Genomic DNA, 15,016 nt, shown 5'->3' with positions numbered 1-15,016 from the left:
GTGGGTTTATTCTACTGTTAACTTAAAAACCACCAGTGACATCACAGCAGATGTGATGTCAGGAAAAAAAAACCATACAGTGTGGCAGAATGTTCTAATGTTCCGTTTGGATTATTTTAAATTGGAAAAACAACAGTGGGCTGAACTTTATGAAAATAAAATGTAAATGAATTTGCCATTATTTTTTGGTTTTTTTTGTACACATATTTACTTTAAACTTGGTTCTTTTGCAAGAAATCCAAGGAATCTGGAAAACTTCACCTGTACTGTTCAGTACCAGGTATTTATCACTGAGTCACACTGATTAAGGTTTTGGCTGAAGATGTCCCGGGTTGATGATAGGTCAGTGATTCGAATCGTTCTGAATGAACCGATATCGACTATGAATCGTATCGTCAACTAGAAATTATTATATGAATTTAACTGTTGAAACGAATCGTTACACCCACTATTAAAAAACATTTTTGGGCCACACAAATATATCAGATTTGAGGAAACTTTATTTGAAATTACAAAACTTTGAAATGTTTAAAAAAAAAAAAATACAGAATACACACCATTTTAGCAAATACATAGCGATTCCCTCTGAAAACGAAAGCTTCATGGCGTTAACAGTCTGAATAGAAAAACTCCTGGTGTACAAAGGGCTTAGTATGACGGCACAGACGATGGGCGGGGGGCTCTAAGCTCCCAAAATGTCTACACTTTAGTCCCCTCAGCTGAAGTGTTGTGCAGGTCCTGCTTGCTCGTCCCACAGATGAGTCTCCTTCATCAGTAAGGTGGTGGTGGTGTGTGTGTGTGTGTGGGGGGGGGGGGGGGGGGGGGGGGGGGGGGTTTCCCACCCACCCGCTGGGATTGGCAGGGTTGAAATCCAGAGTTCAATAGGTTTTCCAGGACAACCTAACCCACGGTGACAAATCTGCTGCCTTTGCTGGTCTGTGCTGAGGCGGTGCGCTGGTCTTTCAGGATGCGAAAGCGCTCGTTCAGCGTCATGGACGTTTGCTGCAGAGAGTGGAGTCAGAGGTAAGCACGCCAAAAACCCCGGCGAGTGAAATTTCATCGAGTGGTTTCGGATTGTGGCGCCCTCACCGGCTTCCCCACGCTGTTGATGTCAAACTGCAGGGGGACTCCCTTAGGGACTTTCTTCTCGACCGCTTCCGGCTTCACCGGAGCTGCGGAGGCAGCAGGAGGATGCAGGGTCCACGCGGTGGGGGGCCTGCAGGGAGGAGGAGCCATTTTTATGAGTCACAGAGAGCTGAAGTGCATCATCGAAGCCCCCCAGGGGGCTGATGCGGACACTTACTCCGGCTGAGTTCTGGCTGTAGGGTTGTCTATTGAAACAGTCAAGATCCCGCTACCGGCTGGCGATGTGCGCCACCTGGTGGACAGACAGAAACAATGATCTCATGTTCATACAAGCAGAGAGAGGTCTGTGCTGTCTCTGACTCTGAGGGGAACCAGGAACTTACTGCCGCGTTCTGACCGGAGGAGTGAGAGGGTTTGGCTTCTGCAACTGGGCTTGAACCTGCAGAGGACATCAGGACAAATGTTAACAGCTCCATCCACAAACGTTCTATTTAACCAGACTTCCTGATCACAGACCTTGAGTCCCCGGCGATACAGGAACGTGGCCTGCCGCGCCTCCTTCTGGCTCTGCTGGACAGACGGCAGCGGTCTGTAAAGTACAGTCCCATTAACTATTCACTTAAGCCAAGCTACCACCTCCCAGGAATTCTCAGCTCTGACTTTTGTGACTGATCTGAAGAAACCGAATGCCATTTCACAGTTTGAGCATTTGGAATATTTTGTCATTTTACAGTAAGCTCATAAAAAGATCCGATGGAAGAACCTGCTCCGTCAGTAGATTCAGGAAATCCGCTGACCGAACCTGTTGCAGCTCAACCCTGCAGTGTTTCTCGAATTGGAAACCAGGAGCTTTGGCGTTGGAAGTGTTACAGGGAAAAGTCAACATTTACCTCCGCTGCAGCTGGAAAGGTCTCCCCAACGATGCCGCATTCTGGCCTCTCAGCGAGTCCGGCTGCCGGTAAAGCCTCCTCTGAGGGTCGGGCCTCCTGTACTGGGCCTCGGCGCGCTGAAAGAAGGGCTTTGTTTTCGGTCTTGTTGTCTGACAGGAGAAGAAGAAAAAACACTTTGGTTATGTGATAGTGTTTCCGTTTCAGCTGCAGAACAAACAGCCAAAAAAATTCCATCTCTGGGAATTTTGGCTGGGATTTCACTATAAAGACACAGTGGTGTGAGAACGTTTGGGCACCCCTGATAATTTTCAGGATTTTTCTTCATAACTCATTGGTTGTTCAGATCATCAATTTCAGTTGAACATGTCATATAGCAGATGAACACAGTGATATTTGAGAAGTGAAATGAAGTTTATTGGATTTAAAGAAACTGTGCAATAATTACTTAAACAAAAATAGGCAGGTGCGTAAATTTGGGCACCCCTTTAGAAATAATTATTGGAACACAAAATTTGTTTTACAAGCTCATTGACCCTTGACCTGCATACACATGTGAAGCCAATCATGAGAAGAGGTATTTAAGGTTGTTAAGAAAGTCAACATGGGACCTCAAAACAGCTGTCAGATGACCTGAAAACAAAGATTGTTCAACATCATAGTTTAGGTATATAGGTAGGTAGGTAGGTAGGTATATATATATATATACACTTTCTAAGAATTATGACTAAAACCTTTCTCAAAACGCTAAAATTATTTTGGCAACTATGGGACTGAACACAATTTTCAGGCTATTCTGATTCTTTCCTTTACAGAAGTTAATTTATCCATTTATGTTGATTTTTTTTAAAAACATTTGTTAACATGGTAGCAAATTTTAAAAATAAAAATGAAAAAAGGAGTCAGAAAACATGATCAATACTCCCCTGTCTACAGCACATTGAAAAAAGAAAAGCCTAACAGTTTGGTAAGATCTGGGTTTTTCGTCAGCTTTGTGACCCGGTCCAGGTGGGCTAAAGTCTCAGATGCTCTCCTGCAATCCTGGAAACAGAAGAAGCTGTGTGCTCTCAGCAGCCCTGCAATGCTAAAAGGCAAGTTTCGTGCAGAAACGGCCCAAAGACTCATGGGATTGATTATGCTAAACAGCAAACTGTTGATTCTAGGGAACAAAACAGTTTAATGTTGATTCTAGACGTTTAAAATCTCTGAGTGTGATGGGAAAAAGTACAGATAAATAACTGCAGGCAGCCTTAAAATATCATTAAAATAATGATTTGTTTTTAATCATCTTACATTTTGAATCAGACATGTAAACACACTCCTTCCCTTTTGTTAATCCAGAATAAACCACAAGTGAGATTAGATTTGACAGTTCTGGTTATTTGATTACATGCTGATAACATGTAGCACATAAAACTATAGTTTCAGACATTTTTGTGATTATCAGTTGAATAATCTTAAAATTAGCGCTGCAGGTTCCATTTTGCATGACTGTTGATGTTTAGCTAAACTAGCTGGACGTTTTTCAGGCAGAAAAGAATTAGCGAGCTCAGCAACTTTCTGTTTGTGACTAAGGATAACTTGAAGGTTTTGCAGATTTGCTTCATAGTAAAAGTAAGAAAAACTTTACATCTGAAGTTTCAACCAGTTTTTAGGGAAAGCTGCCTTGCAGTCAGTTCTATGCAGACCTCCTTGTTGAAAATGTGCAGCGCTGCTTAGGGTTGTGCCGATGGACGATATCATCGTCCATCGTGATGGGTGACTGACATCCCGATGGAGAGACCACCATCGTGATGCCACGCCCCCGCCACGTTGCGCGTCGACATCATAAGCCGCGGTTACATGTACAAAATATCTTGATGGGATCAATGGTCGGATTAGTATCCAACCGTGTAGATGGGCCCAGAAAAATGTTTTCAGAATATAAAAACGTTCACTAAGGTCACAATTTCGGTCGGAATAAATCATTCGCACACGCGCAGTATTCGCACATGCGCAGTTTGAAAACCGGAAGAGGATACAACTTCCGCCGAGCGGCTTTTTTTCCAAACTTTATTGAAGGTAACAATTCAATACAAAATGATAACAGCGGCGAGCAGCTATATACATTGACATGTCAGCTCGGTAAAATACGAGACGATCTTCTAAACGTGCTTTTAATAATGTTACGGTTATTATGAAACACCTGTTCGCTCATCATTTGAATTTTAATCCGTGTGGTCAGTGCTTTTTCTGAACGTAGCCAGGATTAGCTAACACGGGCTAACAACATTAGCTTTGGGTGGTGCTGCATCCTGTGAATAACATCAACCTTTATTTAGTCGGGACACGACTGGAAACACAAATCCACGTGATTGATTGAATGTTTTCTAAGGACTGAGCGACATTTCTGCTTTGTGTCCGCTGTGTGTGCTGACGATCCGAACTGTGCTCAGACACACGTTTAGACCCGGTTCTGAGTTTGATAGCTCGTACCCCTAGAGCTGCGGGACGGATCGCAGTCTTAAATCTCCCACACATACCGCTCATGTACCCCCCCCCCCCTTCCCATCAAACATAAAGCTGTAAATCCGCCCTCCGCTGGTCCACTTCACTAGTTAAGTGCGGGAGCGGACCACTTCTTTTCTATTTTGCTTGTTACTTTTTCTGTTAAAGTCACTTCCCTCAGTTTATACTGGATCATCGCGGATTAACCATTAGTTGGGAAATAAAATGAAAAAAGCAAAATAACGAATAGCAGTTATATAAGAACGAAAAATGTAAAAAAAATACCCCCCCCCGACGATGTCATCGTCCATCCCGATGGTTGACAGCAAACATCGTCAACGGCCAAATTAGGGGACATCGCCCAACCCTAGCGCTGCTGGGAAAGGTGTTTTAGGAACCATTGGAGCTGGAGAGGGGCAGGATCCTTGTTTTTCTTGATTTTAATCATAAAGCCTTCGTGTTTGCTTTCTCTCAGGTACCATTTCAGTTACTGCGGTTCTTTTTGTTCTGAACCGATCGAAGGGAACCTTCCTGAAGACGAGCGGCTCATGTTCTGAGGCTCTCTCTTTTCTGTGATCGTATTTCAGATCTTAATGTGTTTGATCAAAACGTTAAGGTTGGTCTCATTTTGCTACCGTTACTGAACTCATTCGACATTCTGATTTAGTGCTGTAAAAATAGGAATAAACAAATCTGAGACCTGCCCATTCAGATGACTATTTTTGATGTCCAGTTATTATTGTTTTTTTACGAAAACCTTAATTGAGGTTTATTTTTCGGTCCGTTTCTGTAATCTGTTACTCAACTTTCTCCTTATTCTGTCATCTGTTTCACCTCCTTTTTCATATTTCTTCTGTGCAGCCATCTCAATGTCTTTTTCTCCATTTGACTGTTTTCATCGCCAATCTGTTCGTTTGTTTTGTATCTGAAGGTATGAATTCATCAGTCAGTGTGAATTCAGGAAACAAAGAGAAAGTCGGGGGAGAACATCATGTGTTTACTCGTTTGTTTTTAAACAGCTGACAAAGTACCTGGTTGAGTGCAGCTCGGTTGAGAGCCCCCGCTCGTTTCACTATGGTTCCTGGCCTCCTGGCTGCCAGTCCAGTGATGACCCCCTGACCCCGTCTTCGGCCCGTAAATGGAGGGGTTCGTCTGTTTCTTATTATAGCCGCCGCCCCACGTGCCACGCCTCCTCCTGTTACAAACACGACATATTTAAAAAAAGAAGTTTCCACCTGTAACAACAACCGGTCCGGCCGGCGACGTAGGTACACACACCTCTCTGCGCGGCTCCCGGCGTCCTCTGTGAGAGCCCTCTTCCTTGGCTCAAAAGGCCTTTCTTCTTGAATGGTTTTCGCTTCGTGTTGGCCTGTCGCCACTTGAATTGTTTCTCTTTCTTGTTTAACCGAATAATGTCATCTGTCAAAGTTGTGAAAAGAAGCATGAGGAAGACAAGAGTTTTAGGAAATCTCAAGGGAGACTTGTTTATTTTAGCATAGCTAGCTCCGGTCAGTGGCTAATATTAGCTTGAACTGAAATACAGGCCACATAAAACAAAGTCCTTACCCAAAGACATGTCGACTTTATCAAGAACCGCCGGCATTTTCCCTCGAGCGGCAGAGAAATCATCATTATTCATTCTAAACAAGATAATCACAGGAGAGCAACGATGCTGCTAGGAGATAACAGGTGATCCTCCCCTTGAACGTAAAAAGCATTGCGCACGCGCAATTGAAATTTGAGTGGGTGCATTATGGGAAATGTAGGCAAATCAACGAATTCCGATTGTTACCAAACCAAAACAACAGCGTGCTCATGTAACTGGAGGAAAAAGGTTACATATGCGTATCGTTGTGGCAGCTATATCATTTGGTGTTCTTGGTTTTTCCTGTCGAAAGGGAGTCAAATTATCCAAACGCAGGACCTTTCGTGTGCTTTCCAACGAAGTATGTAGTTAAGAATTATCATGCTAGTTGTTTGAATGAAGTGAACGCCTGTCTTGCTTATGCGTGGTGATGCTGTGTCTGGTAGTTTCCGTCTTCCTTTTAGCCTAAAGTCGTCGTGTTTTACCTCCCACAGCTCATCTGTTTTGTTTGCTCCAAAGCTTTCTTCATATCACAGGCCCTTTTCGACCCTCCTCTACCCGCAGAAACCCGTCAACATGTCAGACAAGAAGAAGCGCAAAGCGACAGCCACCGCTGGCGATGCGGAGCCCAGCGCCAAGCAACCGCGGGAGGACAAGCCGACGAAGGCGGCGGGCTGGCTGCACAGCCTGATCCGGCAGCAGAGGGAGGACAAGAAGGACATGAAGTTCAGCAAGAAGAGGCAGCGTTTCATCAGTGAGACGCAGAAGGTCCGGCAGGGCTCAGGAGGGGTGCTGTACTGGATGCTGAGGGACCAGAGAGTCCAAGGTAAACAAGTCACAGCTTAAAACCTTATCTATCTATTTATGCATTTATTTAAATTTTACTTTATTTATTTAAATTTCCACAAATAGAAAGAAACAAAAGATCTTGCACAAGTTCTAATACAGGGGGAAATAAAAGGGAAAAGAAAGAAGAAAACTTATTTACCTGGAATTAGGGAACGGGGTTCATTTTTTTTAATTTCTAATTTACTTTATTTGAATTAGGACTGTGAATATTCCTCAATGTTTTAGCATAACAACAGCATACATATGCCAGAATTAGCACAATTGCTAAATTACATCTGTTGACCTAAGCCAGGTAAAGAGCAAAACTTATAAACATTGAACACATTGAACAATTTTGACAACAACAAGCAAAAGGGAAAACATATTTTTGATGCAGCTCTTTTTTTATTTGGGTGATTTGGTTTCTTTAATTGATTGTTTTAGATAACATAGAACATAAATAAATCGAAGCACATTTTTACCAAACTTACTCTGAACCTCTGATTTAAAGACCTGAAATAAAATAAAATAAAACAGGAAAATAACACAAATAGTTTCCCTATTTTGATTGTAGAAGCAACGGCTCCAAGGCTGTGAAAGTCAATCAGCCACTGGTTGTTGCCACAGGTTTACAACTGCTTAAAACATAATCATCAAGAATTCGTACACAGAGGTCCTAGAAAGTACGGCTGCATATTATTGATTTTATGACAGAGTCCTGCAGGCCAGTGGAAACATGAATGTGGGCCACATTCAGTCTGCGGTCCAGACTTGGGACATGCCTGTTTATGGCAGATTTTTTTCTCAATTTTTGTTGCGTTTCCCTGCAGATAACTGGGCGCTGATCCGCGCGCAGCAGCTGGCCGCCAAAGAGAGCCTCCCTTTGCACGTCTGCTTCTGCCTGGTGGTGCCAAAATCAGAGCTGTCCACACTGAGACATTATTCCTTTCTGCTGAAGGGGTTGGAAGAGGTTCAAAAGGTATTCACCGCTACCACAACACAATATTCCTACTTGTTACATATCAACACGCACATCCACACCGTGATGTTTCCATTTTTTGCATTGAAAGAGCTCCACCTGTAGGTTCATTTTTACACTTTTAAATTCTTCTGTTGGATATGCTTTTAAATCAAAAGTAAAACATTTTTTTTTGCAAATTTGAAAACTCCAAATTATCTTTTTTTGTTCTAAAAAACTGAAAACCACAAAAAAGTAAATGTAAAAACTCTTGGTTTGTATTAGTTTTTAGGACAGAGGTCGCTCACAAGACTCTTGTACTTTGTCTCAAATATAAAAAAATAAAAAGTAGAATAATTAGCCTGCATGTTAATCGCTTGAAAATAATTATTCTTTTTGTTTTCGTTTGTTATTTATGTGCTCCTTTTTAGTATTACAGGAAGCCTCTCTGCTCGTTTTCCCCTCATTTCTCTGATATCTCCATCCTCACCTTAGGGAGGAGCGCCAAATTAATTAATATCCATCAGATAAAGAGCTCATGTTCGGAGCATCAGAGTTCCTGAAAAAGTCAGGATGCTGGTGAACTGTTGAAGAAATAAAGATAATAGATGATAATAGATTTTATGCACACATGTGAGGGTGCATGCGACACATAAAGACGTTCTCTCCCTCCTCAAAACTGTATGCTTGCCCTTTTTGTTGAACCGTTAATGTTCAGTTGGGGTTGTGAGGGGCTGTAAGCTAGCCGGAGAGCGTGTACACAAAGGGATTATGGGAAATGATGATTGGCTTACTTTTCGACAATAGTTCCACCCACAACTTGAAGTCAAATTTCTAATGAACTACTGCTGCTCTGCAGGGACTATGTCATTGAAAACAACAGTTTAAAAAAAAATGATGGCTAAAAATAACATAATAATTAAAAGATGACTGTGATCACCTTTACTGCAGATCAAAATATGATTGGACTTGGACTTTAAATGGGCAATGGATCATCTATCAGTTGTTCAAATCAAATACACCTTTATTTATAAGAGGCACTTTTCATGCTTTTAGTACACACACAAACAGACAAAATATAAGGGTAGCAGACAAAATTGTAATTAACCCCCCCCCCCCACCCCTCCTCTGTGAAGAGACATATTCAAAACACAATATAAGTAACATTTCAGAAAAAGCCTTCTAAAAAGTGCTAGACCATGACATCTTTTTTTTAGTTCCTCCAAATATGTAAAAACCAAATGTGAATGAACAGCTTGTCATTCAAGCCGTTATGTGAATATTGATTGTGTTTAAACTAGGGTTGCACGATATGAGGAAAACTCGCGATATACGATATTGGTGATTAATATTGCGATAACGATATAATTTGCGGTATATAAACAAATATCAAACCAACCAAAAACATCGTTTCCATTTCACTGCAACAGTTTAAAAATTATACTCCAAATGACCCTTGTCGACATAGGAGGCAAACATCAAACATAAAAGGGCTCATATGATTGATCAACAAGGTAAACGGGTCCTTCTGATTGGTTAAATGCATAAAGGGATTTATTTCATTTATTCAATATTTCAATCTGCCATGAGTTTGTTTTAGCACATTTAACCCTTGTGCTATCTTAGATGACCCCCCCCCCCCCCCCCCCCCCCCCCCCCCCCCCTTGCATTGACGTGTTCTCCCTACCATGACAAAGGTGGATAAAGGTGGAAAGATTTCATGGAATCCATGGACACCAGTGAAGATCACAAATAATTGAAGAAAAAAGGTTCAGAGCACTGTCTAGTGGGTCTAGATGACCCAACTCCCAATGGTAAAGTGCCTAGGATAGCACAAGGGTTAAAGGAAACTGTCTATAAGTGTGTTCTTCATGAAAGATCTCACCTTCAAGTTTGTCAGTTTTCTCTTCTAGATTGTTTTCAGCAACAACTTTAATCCTTATGCTAACCTATCCCCACTCCCAATGTTAAAGTGCCTAGGATAGCACAAGGGTCAAGGTAACCATTTATTGCGATTTTCGCCGTCTTTTGCGGTATGCATATTGCACAGCTTGATGTTGCGATAACGATAAATTTGCGGTATATTGTGCAGGCCTAGTTTTAACACTTTTGAAGACATGTCTTATCACAGCAATTTAGAAATTCCTGCGATTTCTTGTTCCACAAATAAAACCTAAACATGCAAATCATTTCGATGACTGCTTACAGCTTTTAGAAACGCACTCCTAAGGAAAGACTTCAAAGGCCGAGTGATTAAAGACTTTAAAAGCCTCCGACTCTGAGTCATGAAATAATGCTGGCATATCTCCAACAAACAGGAATGCAAACACTTGAACATCCAGTTCCATCTGCTGCACGGAGCAGCTGGCGACGTGCTCCCCGGCTTCGTGACTGGCCACAACTTTGGGGCCGTGGTGACGGACTTCTCCCCCCTCAGAGAGCCTCTGCAGTGGCTGGAAGCTGTGAAAAAGGGACTTCCAGAAGACATTCCCTTCATACAGGCCAGAGAATTTCTTTTTCTATTATTATTATTATTATTATTTTTTGTGTTCGTCAAAGCCAAATTACACATATTTCTTGTAGCTTTATTGTGTTGTCTTTTATTTCTGCTCTGCAGGTGGATGCCCATAATATTGTTCCCTGCTGGGTAGCATCCCCTAAGCTGGAGTACTCTGCCAGAACCATCAGAGGGAAAATCACTAACCTTTTGTCTGAGTTCCTCACCGATTTCCCTCTGGTGGACAAACACCCGTTCTCAGCCACAAAAACAGCAAAGGTAAACTATGAACACACAAAAAAAACCATTCAATTTTCAGCCTTTTAGATAAGGAATAATATTTTAAATAAAAAAGGTAATTTCGATGCACCAGTACTTTGGCAAAAACACATTCTTGCTGAGAAAAAACAATTTGTTGTTTTGTCTTTTATTGTTTTTATTTCTCCACTTATTAGTTTAGTTGGTGACAGATGTGAATGGGTCAAACAAATATAACTTTTGCTAGAAGACCATTATTTTGAAGTTTTAAAATCTTTTATTAATAGAGAAAATAACCAAACATGTCAAATATAATTGCAAGGAAATGCTGCAAATGTACAAAAAACAAAACTCCTTAGCAGCATCAATGGGGGTTTCTGCAGTCTTAACATTTGTTAACATTTGTTTTTTGAAATACTTTGAGTCTATAAACCATTTTTACTGATTTTAAAAGCTTCCTTGACCTTTGACCTTTCTGCTCTTGTCCCTGTCTCAGGCGGTCGACTGGGACAAAACTCTGGCCTCGCTAAAGGTGGACAGAACAGTCGGGGAGCCCAAGTGGGCCAAGCCGGGCACCGAGGCCGGGCTGGCCATGTTGGAGTCCTTCATCGACGTGCGTCTGAAACTGTTCGGCACTCAGCGCAACGACCCGAACGCCGCCGCCCTCAGCCAGCTGTCGCCATGGCTTCGCTTCGGTCAGTGCAGGAAATGAGTGTCTTGTGTCGCCTTTCAGACGTGATACTACAGGGGAGAAGCAATATCATTCTTTAGTTTTTTGTTTTGTTTTTTAAATAAAAGAAACAAACAAGCGTTTATCTGTGGAAAACAAAAAAAATCTAAAATTAATACCAAATAAAAACAATTTTTTTTAATATAAGACGCACCCAAACCCCTTTAACTGCTTTTGTGTTACATTTCTACGGTTACAAATGAATGTTATAATTTATTTGACCAAAAATGTAAAATAAATGCTAGCTAGAAAAAGCAAATATAAATAAATTAAAAGCGTAAACCTTAGAAAATGTATTTTGTTTGAAAAAATTTGATAAATACTTCATACTTATTTGTACACAATAAATAAATCCATATACATATGTGTGTTTAATATTTAAATATGAGTTATAAAAGCAAATGAGAGTGCAAACATGAATTGATTTACTTCTCTAGAGTGTCAGTATTTAGTATGTTTGTTGTATATTTGCTGCTTTAACAAAGCAATCATATCCATTCTTATATTTAAAAAAAAGAATACATAGTAAATAAAACTAGGTTTTATAAAATATCCTCATTTAATTGTCTTAGTGTGTTAAAATAAATGCAAAAATATACCAAAAAAGGTAGCATAAAAATGTAAAATAAAGAAGTAAAAACACTGAAGGAAACTGAGTCATCATTAAGAACAAAAAAAGTTAAAAATTTGTGTGAAATACCATTCTTCATTTGTAACAGGAATCTTTTTTGAAGGGATACAATGCTTGCTAGAGATGTGCTCAAACTGCTGGACAGTTTTTGAGACTGATTTTTCTCTCCAAGTTTGAGAATCCACACATGAAACTGTACAGTAGTCTCTCTTAGTCCATCAGCATTCAGATTTTCCTCCCTGCCAAACCAGGCCAGCTTTCAGCCCAGCGTGTGGCGCTGCAGGTGCGGAAGAATTCCAGTCCGTCCGTGCCTGCCTTCATCGAGGAGCTGGTGGTGCGCAGAGAGCTGACGGACAACTTCTGCTTCTACAACAAGAACTACGACAGCGTGACGGGTGCGTGGAGACCTTCTACACCGACAACCTGTTCTCTAGTCCAGTTTGACTGAATGTGTTCTGTTCTGTGCTTCTCAGGTGCGTACGAATGGGCTCAGAAGACTCTGAAGGATCACGCCAAGGACAAGCGAGAGTACCTCTACACCAGAGAGCAATTTGAGAAAGCGCAGACTCATGACAAGCTGTGGAACGCAGCTCAGGTACAACAGTCCCTCTGAGGCTGAGGGGGGAAATGATGTTAGGAGGGGGTGAAATAGCGACTATAATGCTCTTCTGCAGAGATGTAAGTTCTGATCTGTGTAGAAAACAGCAGATTACTCCTACTTAGTGGAATGGCTCCCAATGGAGAGAGCTTTGGGATTGTTGAGAATGTCAAGGAAAAGACTTGGACTGCATTTCAGCAATCACTGCTCTTCTTATTTTAGTTTGAATCATTAAAAACAGATTGTCAAGTGCATTGTGTGTTTTCCTGCAGATCCAAATGGTAACTGAAGGGAAGATGCATGGATTCTTGAGGATGTACTGGGCCAAAAAGATTCTGGAGTGGAGCACCTCGCCGGAGGAGGCGCTCTCCATCGCTCTGTACCTGAACGATCGCTATGAGCTGGACGGTCAGGACCCCAACGGTTTTGTTGGTAAGGAGACGGCTCCTCTTTCATTTTCTGCGGTCTATTTTATTCTCGTCCGTTAACCCCCTCCCCCACCCCTCTGCTCTTTTTATCTCAGGATGTATGTGGTCAATCTGCGGCATCCATGACCAGGGCTGGGCAGAGAGAGCGGTTTTTGGGAAAATCCGCTTCATGAACTACAAAGGCTGCCTTCGGAAGTTTAACGTGGCGCAGTTTGAGAGGAAGTACTGTTCTAAAAAAGTCTGACAGCATTTTGACAAAAACTAAAATGCTTTTTGGAGTGTGCCTTTACCTCAGGAAACTGTTTAATGGGAGGTTTTGTTTATTTTTTTCTATATATTTGGACTTGAAGATGTTTGAGCATTTTATGTCTGTTAAACTGTTAGTTTGGGATCAACCTTTTTTTTTTAGCTAAACTTTTATACTCTGTTCCTGATCATCTTATGTTGTTCTTTCAAAATAAAATACTCTCTGAGGAAACGGCTCTCCTTTTATCATCTTTTGATCATTTATAAAAGTGCTCCCAGTGGTCTTTTTAATAATGATTATGCTGTTTTTAGGCAGCAACTGTACATGGTTATTACTTCATCTCTGAATGTGTTTATTTTCCCATATTTTTAGAGAAAAACATAAATGGAACATCATTTTCAAAGTTTAAACATAGAACTTTTAAAATGTGAAATATTACATTTCTGTTTTTCACAAATCAATAGCTTAATAAGCGTGGAGAAAATGATGGTACAGCCCAATATGAAGCAGTTAATCCTTCCGTTATTTATAGCTGCTTCATAAAGCAGTCTGTAAATGAGATGTAGCTCAAAGCCTGGTTTTATGAAAAACACCGAAGTTTCTGATTAATAGGAAGCAGAAGGTTCCATGTGGAGAACCCTCAAGGGAACAAAGAACCTCTCTAATGCAATGAGTCTCTGACTGAGGCCACTGGTGAAAATAAATGAAATTTATAAAATAATTAAAATCTTATGAAAAAATATTGTACATTTGAATCAATATATAATCATTTTAAAGGGACTCCAATTTAAAAGCTTTGTATAAAAAAACAAAAAGCAGTGTGTGTTGTGCCCTCTCCTTAAAGTTCCTCTTCTTTTTCTGGTAGGATGACAGATACATGGGGCCATAATGCTGAAAAATATTTCACCATGAGGTTTTATTTTACCTTTGAGATTAATTAAGAAAAACATAAATGTTAAAAGACCCATGCATCTATCATATGTAGTGTAATTGGAGCCCAGGTTCTGATCCTCAACTGATTTATGATTTATAAAGGCCTTTTTTTTAGGAAGGTTAGGGAACTCTAAAATCACTGCTGACATCACTGTTATATTACATTTGCTCAGTTAAGAAATCCCATGTGCTACAAGGTGTCTTTTATTATGAAAAGAAGCTAACCTGTCATTTTTTTGAGAAAATGCTACCCCACCCCACCCCCCAAAAAAGAAAAAAAACACAGTTCATGTCCGTTATATATTATAATAGTAACAATAACATAAAAACAAATCAGTGTTTTATTCTTTAAAGGGGAAATAATACTTAGTGGCTCCTACTGGATAGTAGTCAGCAGGAAATCTATTGAGAGGGCTCTTTCAGTGTAGAAGGTTGGATTAGGACCTTCTACACACCATCAGTGTGTAAAAGGTGGGAAATCCCTTTTACAAGTATACAGTGCAGTGTTTACCCTTTTTTTTGTTGCCAAAAATGAACAAATGTAGACATTTGCTTCTCTATAAATAAATTCACTAACACTACTAACCACTAAAACTACCTAGCAGGTTACAATGATCAACAAACAAGTTTTGATTAAACAAATTAAACTGAAAAAAAACACAAAAAAAGAAGTTGTGTTTGTCCTTGGGGCCTCCTGACCCACTTTTTTGAGAAAAGACAACATTTATATGTGCGGTGATGTGTCTCCCATCAGGAAAACACCAATTAATTGTTTGGGTTAAAAAGACACCATTGGAGGAAACTGTATAAATAAATAAATAAATATTACTTAATCGATCCCACAATGGGGAAATTCTTCTCTG

The 15,016-nt window shown here is 40.6% G+C and overlaps 2 protein-coding genes across 5 annotated transcripts; one reads left to right on the top strand and one right to left on the bottom strand.

Moving 5' to 3' along the window:
- Positions 1–482: 482 nt before the first annotated feature.
- Positions 483–6,179, bottom strand: fyttd1 (forty-two-three domain containing 1). Its single transcript, XM_020710868.2, has 9 exons — positions 6,027–6,179; positions 5,739–5,879; positions 5,492–5,655; positions 1,977–2,125; positions 1,603–1,675; positions 1,470–1,525; positions 1,304–1,378; positions 1,090–1,216; positions 483–1,002 (listed from the first exon to the last, which is right to left on the bottom strand). The coding sequence occupies exons 1-9, from the start codon at positions 6,097–6,099 to the stop codon at positions 901–903; spliced, it is 960 nt and encodes a 319-aa protein (XP_020566527.1). The 5' UTR covers positions 6,100–6,179; the 3' UTR covers positions 483–900.
- Positions 6,180–6,197: 18 nt separating this feature from the next.
- On the top strand, positions 6,198–13,451 carry LOC100049426 (photolyase). 4 transcript variants are annotated; one of them, XM_011486300.2, is made up of 10 exons: positions 6,198–6,406; positions 6,565–6,871; positions 7,704–7,852; positions 10,150–10,332; positions 10,449–10,607; positions 11,083–11,281; positions 12,199–12,342; positions 12,421–12,542; positions 12,818–12,977; positions 13,069–13,451. In XM_011486300.2, the coding sequence occupies exons 1-10, from the start codon at positions 6,302–6,304 to the stop codon at positions 13,215–13,217; spliced, it is 1,677 nt and encodes a 558-aa protein (XP_011484602.1). In that variant the 5' UTR covers positions 6,198–6,301; the 3' UTR covers positions 13,218–13,451.
- The last annotated feature ends 1,565 nt before the right edge of the window (positions 13,452–15,016 follow it).

This window comes from Oryzias latipes, chromosome 17 (genome assembly GCF_002234675.1).
Source record: "Oryzias latipes chromosome 17, ASM223467v1".
Lineage (NCBI taxonomy): Eukaryota > Metazoa > Chordata > Actinopteri > Beloniformes > Adrianichthyidae > Oryzias > Oryzias latipes.
The sequence above is the reverse complement of the archived record's forward strand: the minus strand, read 5'-3'. Positions and strand labels throughout refer to the sequence as shown.

What these genes read in the sequence shown, in the direction of transcription:
- LOC100049426 (XM_011486300.2), top strand. Translation starts at nt 6,302, where the DNA reads ATGCGTATCGTTGTGGCAGCTATATCATTTGGTGTTCTTGGTTTTTCC. An exon ending in GAGGGACCAGAGAGTCCAAG is followed by an intron (nt 6,872 to 7,703) that starts GTAAACAAGTCA and finishes GTTTCCCTGCAG; the next exon opens with ATAACTGGGCGCTGATCCGC. An exon ending in GAACTACGACAGCGTGACGG is followed by an intron (nt 12,343 to 12,420) that starts GTGCGTGGAGAC and finishes TGTGCTTCTCAG; the next exon opens with GTGCGTACGAATGGGCTCAG.
- fyttd1 (XM_020710868.2), bottom strand. Translation starts at nt 6,099, where the DNA reads ATGAATAATGATGATTTCTCTGCCGCTCGAGGGAAAATGCCGGCGGTT. An exon ending in GCCGGGAGCCGCGCAGAGAG is followed by an intron (nt 5,656 to 5,738) that starts GTGTGTGTACCT and finishes TGTTTGTAACAG; the next exon opens with GAGGAGGCGTGGCACGTGGG. An exon ending in TCAACAGCGTGGGGAAGCCG is followed by an intron (nt 1,003 to 1,089) that starts GTGAGGGCGCCA and finishes CACTCTCTGCAG; the next exon opens with CAAACGTCCATGACGCTGAA.